Source organism: Triturus cristatus, chromosome 7 (assembly GCF_964204655.1).
Source record: "Triturus cristatus chromosome 7, aTriCri1.1, whole genome shotgun sequence".
NCBI classification, from domain to species: domain Eukaryota; kingdom Metazoa; phylum Chordata; class Amphibia; order Caudata; family Salamandridae; genus Triturus; species Triturus cristatus.
In genome coordinates, this window is record NC_140590.1 from 84,375,095 (window position 1) to 84,396,754 (window position 21,660).

A 21,660-nucleotide genomic window follows, 5' to 3' on the forward strand; every position below is an offset into this window, starting at 1 on the left:
CACTACTGCACTGCCCTAAACCCTAAAACACCAGCCCCAGCATGACCCCCTACACTGCCCAAAACACCACTGCACTGCCCTAAACCTTGAAACACCAGCCCCAGCACGACCCCCTACACTGCCTGAACACCACTGCACTGTCCTACACCCTGAAACACCACCCCCAACACGACCCCCTACACTGCCTGAGCTCCACTGCACTGCCCTAGACCCTGAACACCAGCCCCAGGGTGACCTCCTACACTGCCCGAGCACCACTGCACTACCCTAAACCCTGAAACACCAGCCCCTGCACGATCCCCTACACTGCCCAAACACCACTGCACTGCCCTAAACCCTGAAACACCTCCCCATGCATGACCCCCTACACTGCTCGAACACCACTGCACTGCCCTAAACCCTGAAACACCACCCCCAGCAAGACCCCCTACACTGCCCGAATACCACTGCCCTAAACCCTGAAACACCACCCCCAGCAAGACCCTCAACACCCCCCGAACACCACAGCACTGACCTAAACCCCAAAAGACCACCCTCAGCATGACCACCTACACTGCCCGAACACCACTGTTCTGCCCTAAAACCTAAAACACCAGCTCCAGCACGACCCCTTACACTGCCGGAACACCACTGCACTGCCCTAAACCCTGAAACACCAGCCCCAGCACGACCCCCTACACTGCCCAAAAACCACTGCACTGCCCTAAACCCTAAAACACTTCCCCCAACACGACCCCCTACACTACCCGAACACCAGTGCACTGCCCTAAACCCTAATACACTACCCCCAGCACAACCCCCTACACTACACAAACACCACTGCACAACTATACACCCTAAATCTACCCCAAGCACGACCTCCTACGCTACACAAACATGACTGCTCTACCCTAAACCCTAAAACACTACCACCAGCATGACCCCCTACACAACACAAACACCACTGCACTACCTAAACCCTAAAACACTACCTTCAGCACGACCCCCTACACTACTCAAACACCACTGTACTACCCTAAACCCTAGAAAAGTAACCACCACCCCATGCCCAATCTCCCTTACCTCTCACTCCTCGTGGTTCCTCTCTCCTCATGGGGCCTGCTTCATGTCGTCTCTGAGGGGCGGTGCACGTTGTTGTGAGGAAATACCCCCCAACACTGCCCTAACACCACTGCACTGCCCTGAACCCTAAAACACCACCCCCAGCAAGACCTCCAACACTGCCCGAACACTACTGCACTGCCCTAAACCCTAAAACACCAGCCCCAGCATGACCCCCTACACTGCCCAAAACACCACTGCACTGCCCTAAACCTTGAAACACCAGCCCCAGCACGACCCCCTACACTGCCTGAACACCACTGCACTGTCCTACACCCTGAAACACCACCCCCAACACGACCCCCTACACTGCCTGAGCTCCACTGCACTGCCCTAGACCCTGAACACCAGCCCCAGGGTGACCTCCTACACTGCCCGAGCACCACTGCACTACCCTAAACCCTGAAACACCAGCCCCTGCACGATCCCCTACACTGCCCAAACACCACTGCACTGCCCTAAACCCTGAAACACCTCCCCATGCATGACCCCCTACACTGCTCGAACACCACTGCACTGCCCTAAACCCTGAAACACCACCCCCAGCAAGACCCCCTACACTGCCCGAATACCACTGCCCTAAACCCTGAAACACCACCCCCAGCAAGACCCTCAACACCCCCCGAACACCACAGCACTGACCTAAACCCCAAAAGACCACCCTCAGCATGACCCCCTACACTGCCCGAACACCACTGTTCTGCCCTAAAACCTAAAACACCAGCCCCAGCACGACCCCTTACACTGCCCGAACACCACTGCACTGCCCTAAACCCTGAAACACCAGCCCCAGCACGACCCCCTACACTGCCCAAAAACCACTGCACTGCCCTAAACCCTAAAACACTTCCCCCAGCACGACCCCCTACACTACCCAAACACAAGTGCACTGCCCTAAACCCTAAAACACTACCCCAGCACGACCCCCTACACTACACAAACACCACTGCACTGCCCTAAACCATAAAACACAACACCAAGCACGACCCCCTACACTACACAAACACCACTGCACAACTATAAACCCTAAATCTACCCCAAGCACCACCTCCTATGCTACACAAACATGACTGCTCTACCCTAAACCCTAAAACACTACCACCAGCATGACCCCCTACACTACACAAACACCACTGCACTACCTAAACCCCAAAACACTACCCTCAGCACGACCCCCTACACTACTCAAACACCACTGCACTACCCTAAACCCTAGAAAAGTAACCACCACCCCATGCCCAATCCCCCTTACCTCTCACTCCTCGTGGTTCCTCTCTCCTCATGGTTCCTGCTTCACTGCTTCATGTCGTCTCTGAGGGGCGGTGCACGCTGTTGTGAGGAAACAGAACAGCCTCTGTTTCCATACAATGACGTGGATCGTCTACATTTTTTTTTTAGAACTCATGGTCATTTACCATACATACCTTTATAACAAAATTCGTTGTAAAGGCATGCATGGTAAATGACCATGCGTTCTAAAAAAATGCGTAGTATTGACTTTGCGATGTACAACGCATGCATGGTATTGCATGCATAGTGATGGTATCGCAAAGTAAAAAATGTGTTGTAACGGCTGTTTTCCGATCGAAGCTGGCCCCTGTTCTTCAGTGAGTCGTTTTTTTGTTAAATTAGGAGGAAGGAATGTGTTTTTTTACCAAAAAGTGCATTCCCGGCTGTTGTATTGTGAAAGTGTCCGTGTGGCCTGGTTTCACTTCCTGTGAGAGAGTGGAAGAGTCTGCTTGGATCTAAAGGGAGTCTGCTGTTGGACGGGGCCGGCGCAACACGTCATCAGAAAACACAGCTAATGGTAAGTGTTGTCCCCTAAGTGTGGAGCAGTGCCATGAGAGGTCAACGAGTGTCCATCCAACAGCAGTATGACCGTGCCGCGTGACCCATGTGCCGCCTCCAGTGTACGGAAGGCAGAAGCGCCATCCATCGCAGGTCCTCTTGAAGACCATTGTAGCACTAAATCTACATTTTGGAACTAGGGCATTTTAACCTCGTTGTTCCTGCCAGATACAAAGAGAAGATCCTGTGTTATTCAGTGCCCTCATTACCTTTTCTGTGGGTAGTGGTGCTTGTCACTTCACTGCCCCGCCCACGACTGGGCTCCCCACCTCGTGTGCCATCTGCAGGGCCTCTGCCCTCGGATCACTGGATTCGGTTTCTGGAGTGGTAACATAAACAGTTGCTGCCAGAGGCCTAGCCTGAACACTTAGGTGAATATCCCCTGTGCCAGCATTCCGCGGAAATCCTTTCTTAGCTCTCCCACGTCGACGACGATGTCATAATAGCTTCGAAATTATATTGAAAATAATACTTTAAAAATACTTTTATTAATAAATTTAGACAAACACTTAAAGGAAAACTTTTATTTATAATGAATTAAAAGATATTTCATACTTTACAAATTACGCCGAAGTCGCGACCCCAGCACGACCTTTCAAAATGGCTACCGGAATGCATGCAGCCATCGTGTAGGGTGTGCGAAGGGTGCGCGACTTCTGTATAATATTTAAAAAAAAAAATATGAATATAGTTTTCCTTACTAAAAATTATTCACAATTTTTTTAAATATATGTATATATGTATATATACCTTGTGGTACTAGTTGGACTCCAGGGACCCTCAGGATTTAAGGGGACTTTATCCCCCAACTTAAAACGCACCACGGGGCGCGTTCGCACAGTGGTGAAGGGTGGGGGCGGGGCTTTAGGTGACATGTGTGCAAACACGCCCTGTGGCGTGTTTTAAGTTAGGAAATTAATTCCCCTTCAATCCTGAGGGCCCCTGGGTGCCAACTAGCCCACCAGGTGCTTCCAGTAAGCGCCACAGGCCTGTGTGGCAGAGAGGTGGTCCAGGCCACGCCCCTTTTTACACTTTTCTTCAACACAGCTGTGTGGTGCTTGCTGGAGGTACCTGGTCGGCTAATTGGACCCAAGGGACCGTCAGGATTCAAGGGGACTTTATTCCCCAACTTAAAATGCACCACAGGGCGTGTTTGCACAGTGGTGAAGGGAGGGGCCTGAGGGGACATGTGTGCAAACACGCCCTGTGGCACCTTTTAAGTTGGGGAATTAATTCCCTTTCAATCCTGAGGGCCCATGGAGGCCAACTAGCCCACCAGGTGCTTCCAGTAAGCGCCACTGTGATGCGTTGCAGAGAGGTGGTCCAGGCCACGCCCCTTTTTACACTTCTCTGCAATGCAGCTCTGTGGCCTTACTGGAGGTACCTGGTGGGCTAGTTGGACCCCAGGGACCCTCAGGATTCAAGGGGACTTAATCCCCCAAATTAAAATAGGCCAGGGAGCGCGTTTGCAGATTGGTGGAGAAAGGGGGCATGGCCTTTGTCTACCTCTCACCAATCCCACTGCGTGGGGCTTACTGGAGGTAAAAGGTAGGCTAGTTGGCCCCTAAAGGACCCCCAGCAGTAAAGGGGACTCCAATCCCCATCCAAGAGCACGCCAGGGAGCGCGTTTGTAGAGTGGGCGTGGCCTGGCACAAGTACTTACCAGTGCTGTTGTGTGGGAGTGACTGGAGGTAATAGTTTGGGAAGTTGGCCCCCAAGGATGTCCTTAGGGGCCAACTACCCTTCTTGTTACCTCCAGTAAGTCCGACACAGTGGGATTGCTAAGACGTCTTTGGAGGCCATGGCCCCCTTTCTCTACCACTCTGCAAACGTGCCTTGTGGCAGACTACGGGATGGGGGATGAAGTCCAATTTAGTCCTGAGGGAGTTTGGGGCCGAGAATCCCTCCTGGTACCTCCTGTAAGTCCTACACAGCGGAATTCCTGAGCATTGGTTGGACGCACAGCACCCTTTCTCCACCACTCTGCAAACACGACTACTAGTTAAAGTAGCATATTTCTGCACCTCTGACTTAGAGGTAGTTGTAATTCCCCTGCCCTATTATATACTAGGGCCTTACAGAGGAGGTCATGCTAATCACAGGGGTACTCCAACTCATAGTGTTGCCTAGTGTATGTAGGTGTTTTCACTGTATTCTAAGTGTCTTTTAGCATAGCACTGGCTCTAGGCCTGGTTACTCAGAGTCAGTTACCACCAGTACCTGTCTGAAAAAGTTGTGGGCAAAGGATGATTTTGCAACAAGGCCTCTTTCTGCTCCTCTGTTGGTGCTTTCTGCACATGTCTTGCTTCTTCCTGCACTTTTCTTCCTCTTTTTGGACTTCTGTTGCTTCTTTCTGCATTTCTTTTGCTTCATTCTGTGCGTTTTTTCTTCTTTCTTCACATGTCCTACCTCTATAGGCATAGTTAGAAACTAGCATTTAAAAAAACTTTGAAATTCACTTACAAAACCATAGGTTTCAGGCACGTTATATTTAGAAATTAGCATTTAAAAACCTTTGAAATTCACTGAAAAAAAACATAGGTTTCAGGCACGTTATAGTTAGAAATTAGCATTTAAAAAACCTTAGAAATTCACTGAAAAAACCATAGGTTTCAGGGGCGTTATAGTTAGTTGGACATTTCACTCGTACAAAACCAGAGAATTTCCACCGTTATAGTTAGTTCAGCTAACTATTACTCGCGCCCCCGCAATGCACTGCCGATGACATCACATATTACATCACTCATGACATGGTCAGTGACATCATTGATGACATCACTGATGATATCACTGATGACTTCATCCATGAGATAATTTGATGTATCTTCCCTCACCCTAATATAACCTTTGATACATCCACTCTAAATTACAGACTGCCATTCTCAAAACCATAGACACTCCTACACCAATAACTGCATACCCACTCACTGATTCTTAGGTTTACATACATATCCACTCACTCATCCATTCAGTCACTCATACTTATGGTCACTCAGTACAGGACTATCATATGTACTCATTCACCTATATAGACACTCACACACCACCACTCATCCATAGAGGTACTCACACACCTTGTCAGTCATGCAAATATTATATCACACTGCCATTTACTCACCTATAACATTATACACACACCAGCTCACTTACTCATACAAATGCTAGCACATTCTTACACACTTCTTCAATCACTGATACAAGCAAACACTCATCTACACAGCCACTCTCACAATCACACACTCTCACTTATAGCCATTTATATACTCCAACGCACACATATACTGCCTTTCACATATGTAGTTACTCACACATGTACCACTGAGATGTACACTCACTCACTAACACACCCATACACACAATCACCTACCCATACAGTCCATCACAGATGCACTCTTGAAACCATGCACCCAGTGAATCACCCACTCACACATCTAGGCACAGAGTCACACACACCCCACCCTCACAAACACTCAGGCACCCATACAGATACTCAGACAACCAATCAATAACCCATATAGATACTCATGTAGCTATTTATAAACCCATGCAGCCAGACAGACAACAGACAGACGGATACAGACATTCACACAGTTTAGTCACTAACCCATGCATTCAGTAAGATACATTTAATCACTCACTTAGAGTCAGTCACGCACCTACTAAATCATCCATTCAGACACTTATACAGCCACTCATTCTTCAATACGCCTTTCCCTATGTATATTAAACATATTTAAACTTTACAGAAACACACAGTCACTGGATGATGGCATCAGTGATGTCATTTGGGATGTCATCAGTGATGTCATCAGTGATGTCACTGACCATGTCATCAGTGATGTAATATGTGACGTCATCTGCAGTGCATTGCGGGGGCGCAAATTATAGTTAGCTGAACTCACTATAACGGGGGAATTTCTCTGGTTTTGTACGAGTGAAATGTCCAACTAACTATAACGCCCCTGAAACCTATGTTTTTTTCAGTAAATTTCTAAGGTTTTTAAAATGCTAATTTCTTACTATAACGTACCTATGTTTTTTATCAGTGAATATATTACCTACTGGCGGTCGCCAGTAGGTAGATATAGTTAGGACCTATTTTCCATAGGAAATCTGCAGCATTCTATTTGGAATAACGTTGGCGCCGATTGACGAATCTTCGCAAAATTATCCAAACTTTTGGCCACCTACGGTCCACTCCTATCCTGAAAATTTCATGGTGATTCTTCAAGCGGGGGTCGAGAAAAAAGAGGGGTCCCAAAACACGTTTTCCCCATGCATTTTCCCATAGGACCTTTAGCCGCAGCTACAGCCCGAACTGCTGAACGGAATTACACCAGTTCAGACTCGTGCATTTTGCTTAAATGGTGTAAATCCGTTCAGTAGTTCCTGAGAAAAGTAGAGTTAAAAGTACATATATATCTATGGTCTCGGAGGATCCGCGCACCCAGCGCACACCCTGCCGTGCACGAGCTGTATTCTAATTGGCTGTCAACACTCCAGATCAGGAAGTTTTGGCAGCCATCTTGTGCCTCAGTAGAACCGAGGCACAAGAAACCTAAAAAACAAACGCGAAAAACGCAAAAAGGGGGCAGGGTAGAAACACCCTGACCCCCTCGGCCTGCTCAGGGGGTCCCACAAGGACCCCCAAGGCCCAAAAAAGAATTTTTTAATATATATATATATATATATAGAGAGAGAGATATATATAGATATAAATTCACTGAAAAAATAACAAAGGTGAAAAGAACTTTATAGTTAGGTGAAAATGTAAGTGATAACAATGTTTGAATTTTTTTTTAAAACACAGAAATTCACCAGATATAGTTAGCAGAGCTAACTATAAGTTGCGGCCTCACCATGGGCTGCTTATGAACTCATATATTACATCACTTATGACATGTTCTATGATATAATTTATAACCTCACTGAGGACATTTCAAATGACATCATTGATGACTTCACTGATGATTTCGCTGGTTACATCATCCAAGCTTCTTTGTTACACATTACCCTTTAAACTAGTATGCCATTAGAGGCCTGAATGTAAGTACAAAATACCACAAAAAAATAAAAAGCATCATTAATGCCATCACAGATACAGCTCCTTTAAGTTTAGCAAGCATGTGTTATGTGACATTATGCCATACACTTCAAAGGTAGCCTAGTTCACATTAGCATTCACCCACAAATATGTGGGAAACCCTCATTATACACGGCGTTCAATATGTGTACAATTATTTTTTAGCTCAAAAGGTTAATGTTGTCACTGACATATTCACCTAACTATAACATTATTTTAACCTTTGTTTCTTCAGTGAATGTCTATGGTTTTAAAAAAAAGAAAAACATATCTTTTTATCACACTTAACTATAACGTTACTTTAATTTTCTTTTTTTTCAATGAATGTCTAGTTTTTTTTTAACCTAATATAAACATTTTATTATCATAGTTAAAGCTAACCCCCCTGTGGCCGGGCACTGCGGCAAACCCCCCAGAAGCATCCAATACAACACTGCGCCAGGCTTTCAGCTGTGCACAAAAGGGGATTGCCAACAGTGGCCAGGCCCTGTTGCCAGCCCATCCAGAGGCAGCTGACACCCATGCAGGCAGCCAACCTCATGCTACACATGGCCTTTCATTGCACTTGGTATGGGGTTGGCCACAGGACATTGCTTGCAGCCACGCCCCGCATCCAACTCTCTGCAGTGCCACTCAAAGGCAGCCAACCGCATGTCGTGCACAGCCTTTGTGCGCAATGGGCTTTGATCACAGGGCTTTGTCTGCCGCCAGGCCCTGTGGCCAACCCCCACCAGGCTGCCAACACCATACCATGCACAGCCTTTACCATGCACAGCATTGGGTTGGCCTCCAGGCCCGAGGGACCCCATCCCCCGGGCCAAGAATAATAATAATGGGGAGATTTATTAGACACTGGGAACACCGTCTTCCAGGACTTCATGCATTTTAAGGGGCATAGGGCCACATGTCCTCCTCCCAAGTCTCATTAGTCCCTGGGGACCCATCCTCTAGGGCTTTATATATAAGGAACTGGGGGGCTGCACGGCTGCCCTCTCTGAGCCTTTAAAAAGCCCTCGGGACACCATCATCCAGGGTCACTAAACAATTTGAAAGGGAGGGGGGACATGTAGCCCCCCTTCCCCAAGTCATTTTCACGCCATGGGGATCCCATCCCCCCCTGGCCCAAACTATATATTAAGAGGAGAGAGTGGTGCGGCATCACTCCCGAAGTCCTTAAAGGCCCTGGGAACCCCATTTCCCAGGGCTGCTACTTAACTTAAATGGGAGGGGGGCTGCGCAGTCCTCCAGGGCCCTCATTAATTAAAGTTGGGTGCCTACCTGGGATACCCACTATCCACAACATTGGCCTCCGTGGCCTTTACGGTTCCCTGCATGCTGCGGGAGCCGCATTGTTCCCACCCACAGGGATCAGCTATTATCATCAGTGTGGACAGGGCAACAGAGCATATTTAAAGTTTCCGCCTGCTGGGAGCAGACCTTAAGTTGGCTTCCGTTTGGTGAAGGTTTTGAAAATGCTCCTGCCAGACGGGAGCAAATACACATTTCCCTGGCTGCGCCGATGGAGACAGGAAAACTGCTGTGTCACGGGGTGGGCTCTTTGGGACACAGCAAGTAAGGCAGCCCCAGGAGATGGGGTCCTCAGGGCCATAGAAGGCTCAGGGAGGAGGGGCCATGTGGCCCCCTCCCTTTCTGTTAAAAGTAGCGGCCCTGTGGGATTGGGTCCCCAGGGTCTTTTGAAGGCTCAGGAAGGGGGGCTGTGCAACCCCACCCATTTTTGCAAGTTTCAGCCCCAGGGGTGGGCTCCCCAAAAACTTTAATGGCTCGGGAGTGGGGTCTTGCAACCCCCTGCTCATTTTAGCATATTTCCGCCCTAAGGGTAGGCTTCCAAGTGTATTTCAAGGCTCCGAGAAAGGGGCCACGTGGCCGCTTACCCGTTTGTGCATATTTTGGCCCCGAGGGTGGGCTTCCCGGGGTCTATAAGGTCTTGGGCAGGCAGGCTGCGTGCCCCATCCCCCTATGAAATGCAGCACCAGGGCAGGGCTCGCCAGGGCCCACGATGGCTCTGAGAGGGGTGCGTACACCCCCTCCCCTTAATTTCCAGGCCACCATTTTGATTTTTCAGGGTTTTTGTTTATGAACCTTGTTAGAATGGGGAACCTCTGGTTGGCACAGGTAGGTACTTGTGACAAGCAGTGGTCCCTTCTTCTTTTCAGGGCGAGAGAATTACCCCTTCAGAACAACCCCTGCTCACCCTATAGGTAGTGTGGCGCGAGCAGTCAGGGCTAAACTTCAGGGCGCTAGTCAGTTAAGCATTTATGATCACACACAGTAAACCACAACGATCCCCCACAAACGGACACCAGGCGTAAGTTGTATCAAAAATACGGATGCTTTATATAAAAGATTCTTGGTTACGCAGGCATGTACAAGACCATCAATAACGGTTGCAAAATGGAAGCCACAAGATGATAATTAGGCACTGTTCTTTTCTTTGGTAACTTATTCGATCATGAGCGCTTCGCAGGGCTCGGTTGAGTCGGTCCAGTCACGATGATGCGCAGTGCACCCGGGGTACAGTGATACGGGGAAATCAGAACGTTGCGGACCCCGAGTCCGATAGAAAGTTCACAGTACCTGGGAACGTGCGATGTGCTGGGACGAGTCTTCGGGGGAGATGCAGGTTCTGCACCTCGCGGGTCTCCGGATCGAGAATTCAGCGGGTGGCTCTGGGTAGACAGGTGCGGCCCAGGGCCTCCGACACGGACTGTGAGGGAGGTCACTGCGGAGGGTGGCACGGTCAGACTCAGGCTGGGAGGTGAAGCGGGGCGGCCGGATACGTTACGACGTACGGGCGACCGTCCGAGGCTTGATTTCACTTCCCAATTCGAAATCCGGCGGGAGGGCGAGAGGGCACCAGGCACGCTCCAGTGGCAGGCAGGTGACAGGGAAGCGGGGCGGCCAGCCTCGATGGGTCCAGAGCGACTCAGGTAGAGCGGGGCTCTCTTCGAGGGGAGGCGGCCAGGCTTCTGGGTGTCACGGCCCTAGGAGGGGTGGCAAGGTGCGCAGAGCACTCCGGCGGGAGAAAGCACACGGCTCGAGTTCTCAGACGAGCGGAGACACGGTGAACCCACTGGTCCTGGGGTTCAGTTCAGGGGGAAAGCTCTTCTTCCAAGCCCTTGGAGATAGTTGAAGAACAAAGTGCAAAAGTCTCTTTCAGTCTTTTTCCTCTCCTTCCTCAGCAAGGCACCTACTGCAGGCCAATCCCTCAGGTCAGGGAAAGTTACTCCTCCTTCAGCTTCTTCCAGGTCCTTCTAGTCGGGCAGAGTTCCTTCGTGGTTCAATCTGGATCTGATTTCTTAGGAGCCAGGCTCCTACTTTTATACAGTGATTCTTTTGTTCTTTAGCGCCAGGGGGCCTGGGCCTGGCTCAGTCCAGTTCTGGAGTACTTTGTTTTGGTGACTCTGCTCTTTCCTTTCAGCAGCAGGGCAGAGACATCAGCCGCTCCACAGGGGGGCGGAGCCGGCTTTGTGGTGGCAGAGCACAGGTCTATTCAATAGTCAAGGTGTACTCCTCCCACCCATCCTGGGGTAATCTCTCTACCCACCACCTGGCAGCCAACCTGTCTCCTGGAATCCCCCAGCCCTGCTCCTGTACTGTTGCTAGGCAGAACACACACCCACAGCAGAGGCGGACTGAGATGGTCAGGCACGCAAAGGCTAACTTTCTAAAAGCAGCATTTGCAAACCCAGGATATTAAAATAACCTTTACTAAAAGATGTATTTTATTATCCCGAGTTCAGGCATACTAAACATGACTTTCTACCATGCTCTCTGAGTCCACTGGGGTCACATCGTGTAGCGATCCCAGCAGCCCATGCTGGCCTATGGAGAGCAGGTAGCCTTCAATAGTGAAAAACGAAAATGGCTGTAATTCACTATTAAGACATGCCACACACATCAGGGCATGTCCTACCTTATGCCTACAATGCACCCTGCGCTTAGGCCTACCAGAGGGGTGACTAACATGTAGTTAAGGGAAGGTTTAGGGACTGGTAAGTGGGGACACTTGCTCAGTCAGCGCGACGGTACCAGACCGCGCGCAGGTTCTGCAGTGGCAGACCCTAGACACATTTTACCCCGCTGCTTCGGTGGGTGGCACAACCAGTGCTGCAAGCCCACTAGCAGCATTTGGATATACAAGCCCTTGGCACCCCTGGTGCACTCTACTAGGGACTGATAGTAAACCAAATAAACCAAACGTGGAAGTCAATTCACATAATACATTTTACCATAGGGAGCACTTGCACTGTGGCCCTGGATGGCAGTGGCACAGTGCCCTAAGCAGCTAACACCAACACAAAAACACATTGAGGCACAGACAAAAATGGAAGGGTGACCCACGCCAATGGTGCCAGGTCTAACAAACCTGCAGAAAATTGACGTTTTTTTCCAATACTGGCCAGGGGGTTTCCCTGTGGGTCCCCCCATGGAGTCTATGGAGACAGGGCATCCCTACCCTGCCCCCTTATATCTATTTGTTTTCAAACTTCAGAACATGGCGTTAGGTCCCTGAGTCCTGTCATGGCTGCCAGCAACATTCTTCTGAAGTTGCTGGCACCTAAACAGAGTGCTCGCTCCTGAAGGACTTCGACTCCCATGGGAGCGAATTGACCCAAGTGAAATAAAGCTTGCTGGGCCAATAAGAACACTCTATTTTTTAATTGGCCCTCCCGAAAGAGTCTCTTGAGCCTCTCACGGACCCAACCATCCAGACAAGAAAATATTGTTGACCCTTAATTTCTTAAAATGTCCGCACTGATTTATACCAAATCACAAAAAGCACTATCTGCAGACCATGATCTAACTTCCTGCCAAATTTGGTGTAATTCCAGTTTTTGTTAATATCCATATATATAATTATATATATATCCGTTCCCACTCCTGCTCCTCTCCCACATCGGACCCCGTATGCAGGCAGCAACACAGCTGACACCAGTTCATATATTTATTAGTTAGCAGAAACAAACAATGTATTTCAGTGGTCTCAGCCACCTTGCTCACATGCAACATTGCCATTTTGGTTTTCTATTTAAGCAACTGTTGCTATGCGTGTCAGCATAGACATTGACAACACACTTCAAGTATCTGAAAACATAGTTGTTTTTAAAGGGCGCAGTGCAAAACTAAAATTATTTTTAACACAAATTAATCCATTGTTAATATAAATCACAATTAAAATCATGTTTTCTACTCACACCATAAAATATAATTTCAGAAGGGCTCTTTAAAAGTCAATGTGACTTGCCTACTTATTTCAGATTATCAACCTAAATATTTTCAACAAGCACCACATTCAATGAGGGGTTACCAACTACAACATGGTCTGGAATTCATGGTTAAATATCCATTTTATGTTTGACAGAACAGTACCACATAGATTCTAAAGCAATCACTTTTTTGTAAACCTTTGCTAAAATGTACTGCCCGGCCCATATGTAGTCCATGCAGACGCTATAGCTTGAATTCAACCCAAGTGGGTTCTTCTTATTACATGATTTCCCCTTTGTTTGGATTTTTTGAGATATCATTGTCAGACCTCCCTAGGTTTTGCCACATACTGATTATTCTACAGCACCCTTTCTATTTTACCCAAAAACTGCTCAAAGTGTGAAATACATTAAATAATTGTACTCATTATTCACCCACGACATTCAACTTATGGCTATTGAAAGTAGCAAGAAAGTCAGCCATTAATAGTTTTACAGGTGTACATACATCTCCTCATCTGAATTTAGACCATTCGGCATCTTACTGTTCAACATAACTATATAGCGAGACTCCAATCTTCTCAGTCTTTGTTCCCTGTTGCTGCCTCTTATATTCTTGGGGACAGAGTCTATCACATAATAGACCAGAGCTGCTGCCTTTCCCCCATGCTTCTCATGAATGTGGCGAGCAACAGCGTAGCTTTTATCTTCCCTTACTATAGTTCTTAGATGTTGTAAAATTCTGACATGTACCATGAGGATAGTACTGCCCACATATATTTTTCGGCATATGTATTGTAGGATAGATACAGCAAAATCACCTCTACATTTGTATGTGTTGCGTATTTTCAGTGGGAATTAAGTAAAGGTGATATACCTTCCTTTGTATTTACTTCAAATTTGCAAGCCTTGCATCTATGGCATTTCTGAAAGCCCAGGTTTGATGTCAACCATGTCTCTGATTTGGCCATCTCAGGAGTACTGAAAACGAATTCACTCCTCATCGATTTAGCTCATCTGAAAGTGAGAAGTAGATTTTTTGTCTCTGTGTTCCCAATAATTGGGTCACTTTTAATGAGATTCTGTTGTAACCTGTGTTTTATTTATCTGGTTACTTACTCCCGAGCTGCTCAGCCAGTGTGAATGTGATGAATGGAATGTTGGTGTGATGGATATGAATGGAATGTTTGGGTGCCTGAAAGCTTGAGTGTGACATGTGGAGTATGGGCTGAGCAGCAGGCAGACTGCTCCTGGTGGTTATTCTTTCTTTCCATTTCTCTTGTACTTACTCTTCCATATCTCTAGTGTATTAACTTCCTTGCTCATGTTTGATTTTTCTTGGTATCTTTGCTATGATCCTTTCACATTTGGGTTAACTTTCTTCTTTCTTTTCTCTACTTTCCAATTGTTCTTTTTCTTGGGGTTCTCCTTATTCGAACCTTTTCCTTCTTTGTAGTTTCTATTTTTGTTTTGTGGAAGAAGGGAAGGTATGTTGTAACCTGTGCTGCATTTATCTGGTTACTTACTCCCTAGCTGCTCAGCCAGTGTGAATGTGATGCATGGAATGTTGGTGTGATGGATATGAATGGAATGTTTGGGTGCCTGAATGCTTGAGTGTGACAGTTGGAGTATGGGCTGAGCAGCAGGCAGACTGCTCCTGGTGGGGCTGCATCTCTACAACGTATCTACATGTAACGGGTCTCAATAAATCTACTTAAAACTACATCCTGGCTGTGGACTTCGTTACTACAGATTCCAATGTGTAGTAAGGGGTTTCCTCACTCTCTGATGGTACGCATTGTACCCTGTGCTATATATATATATATTGTGTGTGTGTGTATGTGAGTGTGTGTGTATTTGTGCACAGTTAGGATTATGAATTAAAACCTAAGTTTAAGCACTACCTAAAACTCTACTTCTTTACGTTAGAGGCAAAGGGAGAGAGCTCTCTTGGTTGGAATGATACTCAATGTGCGAGGCAAATAAACTTACAAAGGTGGGTAATATAGATTCCCATGCTTCCTGGATCCAGTGCTCATCTATGTTTTTTAAAATGATTTACAAAATAAAGGATTAATTGTACCCTCGCTTTGTACTGGGTTTGTTATGGCAGCCAAAATTATGCATTGCCATTTATTTCTCTTCATTATAGGCAGTACAAAAGTCACCACGTTTACACGATCCTGTGGGCTATCCAGTGAATGCGGTAAGACCTCTAGTTTGAGCAATCCATACATGACAGTAAGAACCAGCTCGGCGTGCTGCACCACGGATGACTGCACCCCGGCAGCACCCCAATGTATGTATAAATATACCATATATGCAGATGCACAGAGTGTAACATTCTATTAATGACCATTGTTTAGTAGAGAGAGAGGCCATGGCTCTTGAGAAGTGAAGTGTCTCCCGTTCTCAACAATGGTGATAAAAAACATGTACTCTTCATAGATTCTTTATTTTATAGCATCTTTTTATATGCATTTGTTTTGACAAGAGATACTCACACAATCCAGGACACAAGTTGTTACATTTCTGCATTAAGGTAAAACCACACTCAGGAGGATTTTTGACTATACATACATTTTGTTTCCCTCTGTGAAGTCATTGTTCCATGCAATCTCTGAGGCAGTAAGTGGTGTTTTCTCATGTCAGTTTTGCGTACTGTGGTAATAAACTCGAGGTTAACCTTCTCGCTCTAGGAATAAATATAAATGAGTGTTCATAGTATAGTTGATTCAACTAACGTGTGATTGGCTACATTTATTTACATGCCATAAATGAAGCGAGTGGTACAAATGTACAGAATGTTACTAGCTGCTGTCACTCCATAGGTTTCCTGGAGCATTCCCATCAGCAAGAGGCTGAGTCATGTAAGGGAGAAAAAGGGTGGCAAATATGCCTGAATTAAAAGAAAATAGATTTAAAATGATAGCAGAGTCTACCATAGGGGTTTTAAATAAGCTGAATTACGTGTAAATTCAGGGCTACAAGGCCACCTGCCCGGCTCTCATTAGCATTCGGGCAGTCCAGTCTGGCTTCAGAAGATGCCTTTCAGGTATCTATTTAAAATTCAAATGATGTGACTGATTCTTAAGAAAACTCTAAATATCTAAGTTAATTGACTGAATCTCCTCTTTCCCATGGATAAAATGAGCCAGTGGATTGTACTTTGTATTTAGAATTTACCCCAAAATGTTGATGCTTTTTACTTTTCAACAAACTGCGAAATAAAAAATTGAATTCCATCCAACTTGATGTCACCTATGTATTTTCTTTTATTATTTTGATGTTTAAGCCTATTCATCATATAATAATGTAAATTCACAATACAGATACAATGAAAGAAAATCTTAAAGTTGTTGCTTTCCTGGACGCTTGCTGCTGCTGGGGGCATTGGAGGACCCTCACCTGCCCTTCTGTTTCCCTCGACCCTCCACAGCTGTCCTGCTCTCCCTCCCGCCGCTGCAGTAGAAAACCCTGCGGCCGCTGTGAGGAGGGGGAGACCACAACTACCGTCAGCCTCTGCACCAGCTGACAACAATCCCGCGCCCGGAGGCGCACAAAAGCGGTGACATCCTCGGTGGAGCGGGGCTTTCCTGGACGCTTGCTGCTGCTGGGGGCATTGGAGGACCCTCACCTGCCCTTCTGTTTCCCTCGACCCTCCACAGCTGTCCTGCTCTCCCTCCCGCCGCTGCAGTAGAACACCCTGCGGCCGCTGTGAGGAGGGGGAGACCACAACTACCGTCATCCTCTGCACCAGCTGACAACAATCACGCGCCCGGAGGCGCACAAAAGCGGTGACATCCTCGGTGGAGCGGGGCTTTCCTGGACGCTTGCTGCTGCTGGGGGCATTGGAGGACCCTCACCTGCCCTTCTGTTTCCCTCGACCCTCCACAGCTGTCCTGCTCTCCCTCCCGCCGCTGCAGTAGAACACCCTGCGGCCGCTGTGAGGAGGGGGAGACCACAACTACAGTCAGCCTCAGCACCAGCTGACAACAATCACGCGCCCGGAGGCGCACAAAAGCGGTGACATCCTCGGTGGAGCGGGGCTTTCCTGGACGCTTGCTGCTGCTGGGGGCATTGGAGGACCCTCACCTGCCCTTCTGTTTCCCTCGACCCTCCACAGCTGTCCTGCTCTTCCTCCTGCCGCTGCAGTAGAACACCCTGCGGCCGCTGTGAGGAGGGGGAGACCACAACTACCGTCAGCCTCTGCACCAGCTGACAACAATCACGCGCCCGGAGGCGCACAAAAGCGGTGACATCCTCCGCGTCGCGGGAGCGCGCGCGGGCGGCGCCGGGCTAAGCCCGGGCAAAGGGCGGGCCGTCTGTGGCCGTCAGGGGCAGGCAGAGGCTGGGCTGGGCCACTTCCCTAACATCGGCACGAAGGAACTTGACCTCTGAGGTACTGTTTAGAACTCTCATATAGAGTAACGTACTATGGGCGCTTATTAATGCTGTTAGTTCCACAACTTATCTACAATCTGTCTGTTGCACTAACCCCATAAAGCCATGACGACGATTAATCCATCCAAATGTACCCAGAGGACCCGAGCTTGCGCAGCCAAACATCAACAAGCTAAATCTAAACCCCAGGAAGTAAAACTTCCTACAGCCATAGACCTGATGCTTCAGAAAGCCATAGGTGTAGCCACCACTGAAATCGAAATTACTGAACGTCGCCTTTCATTAACACCAGATGTATCAAATTTGGGCTCCTCTGACCTGTCTGGTGCTGTGAACCAAAATGAGGCATGGAAAAGCTTGAACAGCCCATTAACAACCTCTGCTACACAAGATCCAATTATCTCAGTTTTAGAAACTAGCGTGGGTATAGATCCCGTACCCATCACTAAAAATCAGAAGAAAAAAGGCAATCCAGTAAGGGTGGGAATGGGGAAAAAAAGGGGAGGACGAATAAGGTTCCGACTAGCAATAGTATATCCTCCCAACTTCCATCACTACCTAATACAACTTACCCGCCCTGGTTTCAATCAGCATTAGCTTATCTCGCAGTCCAATGCAGGGCAATTATCAAAGAAGAGATTGCCCCAATTTTAAACCTAGTTAAGGAACTAACAAAAACACACTACCCCCATAAACACTCCTCTAGTATAGGCGTAACTAATTCTCACAATGATAGGTCACTAATTCCCCAGAATGAACTCTTCACCCAAGTTCAGAAACAACATCCACAGGGAGTCTTGTATAGTTCCACAACAGGGATCTCCAATCAGGAACCACGTATCGAAGTTACTACCACTTCCAAAACCAATACAAATTCAGTTCAAAGTACCGCTCTGCCAAATGTACAGAAACAACAGTTACAGATAACAAGTGCAAATACATCTTTACAGCCAACAGAACGAACCACCTCGAATATCCCATGTCCTGCCAACTCTAGGCACATCCATGATACCCCAGGAGGTAGAAAAACACCACAATTCATATCTCTTCCAATAATCAATCTTCCCCCAGCGTCATCCCCCTATGTAATGGTCTTGACAGGTATACCCGAACTTACCACTGGTGCCAGGGAAAGCGACCAAGATCTATACAATAAGACCTTGTTTTGGTTAGCTAAGTACAAACAATTCCCCTATGAAATGGCCAATGAGATACTAGCGGTGAGGAGGGTGGCTTGGATAGGACCATCAGTAAAAAAGATCAGGGGAGACTGTGTAGTAATACACTTCAGGCATCCGCATACTGCCCAAAAAATACTTAGTCACCCTACTGTACTCCCAGGATATAACACATCAATCTTTGCTTGTTCTCTTGATAATTTTTACCCAGTACCATCTAGAGTGCGTGATCACTATTCAACCGGATTTCCTGCCCAGGGCTCCAGATGAATCTATCCCAGTCACATTAGGCCCCTGTTAGATTTACCATTCTATAGTATTCCGGTTTATAACCGGTTTGCCCCCCTGGAGGATGTTGATTGACTTGCTGGCCGGGCTATGTCAATAGTCGGGGGCCGGAACAAGCCACATCTGACAAACACAAGTGGTATTACTGAGACAAATTACAATGAAAACGTTACCACCGTCCCTCAGATTGGGATGACTTTAATAGTTCAGACTCCAGCAGCGCAGAGTCTTATACCAAGTCTATCTATCCCTTTACAATGTGTCACAAATCAGGCCATTACTAAACTCAACGCTGTAAATGACACAACCACTGGTCCTGTCAATATTCTTCCAACCACTCCTGCTATTGCTCCTGTGTGTGGAAAAAACGACAACCATCTTGCTGACAATAAAATAAAAATCCTCTCCTGGAATGTCGCAGGTATTACCAATAAGCTTCTCTGCCCAGATTGGAGCCACTTTATTGATCAGCACGATATCTGTTGTATCCAGGAGACTTGGGCTACTAAGGAATTTTCAATAAAGGGCTTCCATATTATCAACCATCTAGCTCTTATTGGTGCAAGAGGAAGACCTTATGGGGGACTGTCCATTTTTATTGGCTCACATCTGGGCTGCACAATAACACAAATTATTACTTGTAGCCCAGACCTACAATGTATAATTTTAACTTTCCCTTCCAAACTTAGTTTGGTCCTAATAAATGTATACTCCCGCCCTACATCGATGGGGAAAGAATCTCCCACTCTGGAACTTCTAAATGATCTAATTCAAACTGTAGCAGACAAGGGTACCCTAATTGTTTCTGGTGATTTCAACTGCCAATATGAGCCCCTGCCCGGTACAACTGAATCCATCACTAGAGAGGAGGACGAACAATGGCTTATACCAGCCCTCCTATACCCTCCAATTAAGGCATGGACACCTCTAGCAGTCCAAATAAACTCTCTTACCCTGGCTAATTCCCTGAGAGCCTGTAATGGGCGCACTCTATCGGATTTGGAGGGAACCCATACCTTCAACTGAGTGGGACAGTCTTCACGTATTGATTATATCATGGTACAGGTTGACTCTTGGCATAGGGTCAAGGACTTTGTAGTTATTCCACGCCATGATAGCGATCACAACGCCCTGGTTGTGGACTTCGTGTTACCAGCGATGGCTTCATCGCTCCAAAGCACCATTGGCAACCCAAGCCCTTGTCTCCTCTCAAATAATAGAAGGCGACTTAAATGGCCTGTGATCCTCAACTGTCCTGAAAAGCTGAGCGTAATATATATAGCAATTTAAAATGCACTTTCAGAGCTCAGTTATTCCCTTGAACAGGGGCAAGAAAAACTGGAAAATGACATCATAAATATCCATGCAGGACTAGTTATAACATTGGGCGACCTGCTTAACCCAGTCAATTCTAAGCCTCCCACTAACCCAAAAGTTCTAACCTGGTTCGACAGTAACTGTCGAAGGGCTAAAAAAGACCTTAAATCAATAAAATCTGGTGACATAACAAAGGTAACAAAGAAAAGAGACGAGTATAAACTAATGGTAAAAGAGGCTAAACAAAATTGGGAAAATGGTAAATGGGAGGACGTTAAAAACGCCCTGATAAAGAAAAACATGAGAGAATTTTGGGCAATCATTAGGTCAGGCATTAAAGAAGGGCTTGTGGCAGATGACCCAAATATTGCCCCAGAGCAATGGAACAATTTTTTCCAGAATCTATATGCCCCCCTCTCTTTGGACAGCGCCATTATACAGGCACCTCTGCCGAGGATAGAATACCTTGATATAATTACCCAGCAGGAAGTAGAAAGGGCAATAAACAGGCTCCCAACTGGGAAGGCACCAGGTCTGGACAAGATCCCTGGGGACCTGTATAGGCACCAGCCCGAGATCTGGATTCCCTATTTATGCCTCCTATACAATGCCATATTACATGGCGCACCCATTCCGGACACCTGGGCAGGCGCTGATATAATCCCAGTATTCAAGAAAGGCTCCCCACTGCTTCCAACTAATTACCACCCGATAAGTTTGATTGATGTCAGTCAGAAATTGTTTGCACGTATAATTTTAGACCGAGTGCAGACCTGGGTGGATGACCAATAAATACTGACTCCTTACCAGGCAGGATTTAGGGCGAAGACTTCCACGGTAGACCAGCTCTTTCGTCTACAACTCCTATACTGGAAAACCGTGAAAGTAGAGGGTGGCAGCCTCTACTTGATCTTTGTCGACCTCAAAGCGGCCTTGGATTTGGTCCCACGCCAGACATTATGGGCGGTATTGGCCGAGATGGGGATGCCAACTTGTCTACTTGCGATTATCAAGCGACTTCATATATCCAATTTTGCCCAGGTAAGGTACGGCAAAAGGGGAAACTTAACATCTAAATTTCCGGGCAATCGAGGTGTTAGACAGGGGTGCGTGTTGGCCCCTACCTTATTTACCCTGTACGTCAACTCCTTAGTGGCCCATCTGAAGGGAGTAAAAGATATCGATGCCCCAAAACTTAATAACGAGCAGGTTG

The 21,660-nt window shown here is 47.1% G+C and overlaps 1 protein-coding gene across 1 annotated transcript in view; it reads left to right on the forward strand.

Moving 5' to 3' along the window:
- LOC146808882 (phospholipase A2 inhibitor and Ly6/PLAUR domain-containing protein-like) overlaps nucleotides 1–21,660 on the forward strand; it is a 228,810-nt gene that overhangs the window by 161,301 nt on the left and 45,849 nt on the right. Inside the window, exon 3 of the mRNA XM_085615693.1 lies at nucleotides 15,413–15,559. Coding sequence (XP_085471819.1) covers nucleotides 15,413–15,559 — 147 coding nt within the window. The remainder of the gene's footprint in view (nucleotides 1–15,412; nucleotides 15,560–21,660) is intronic.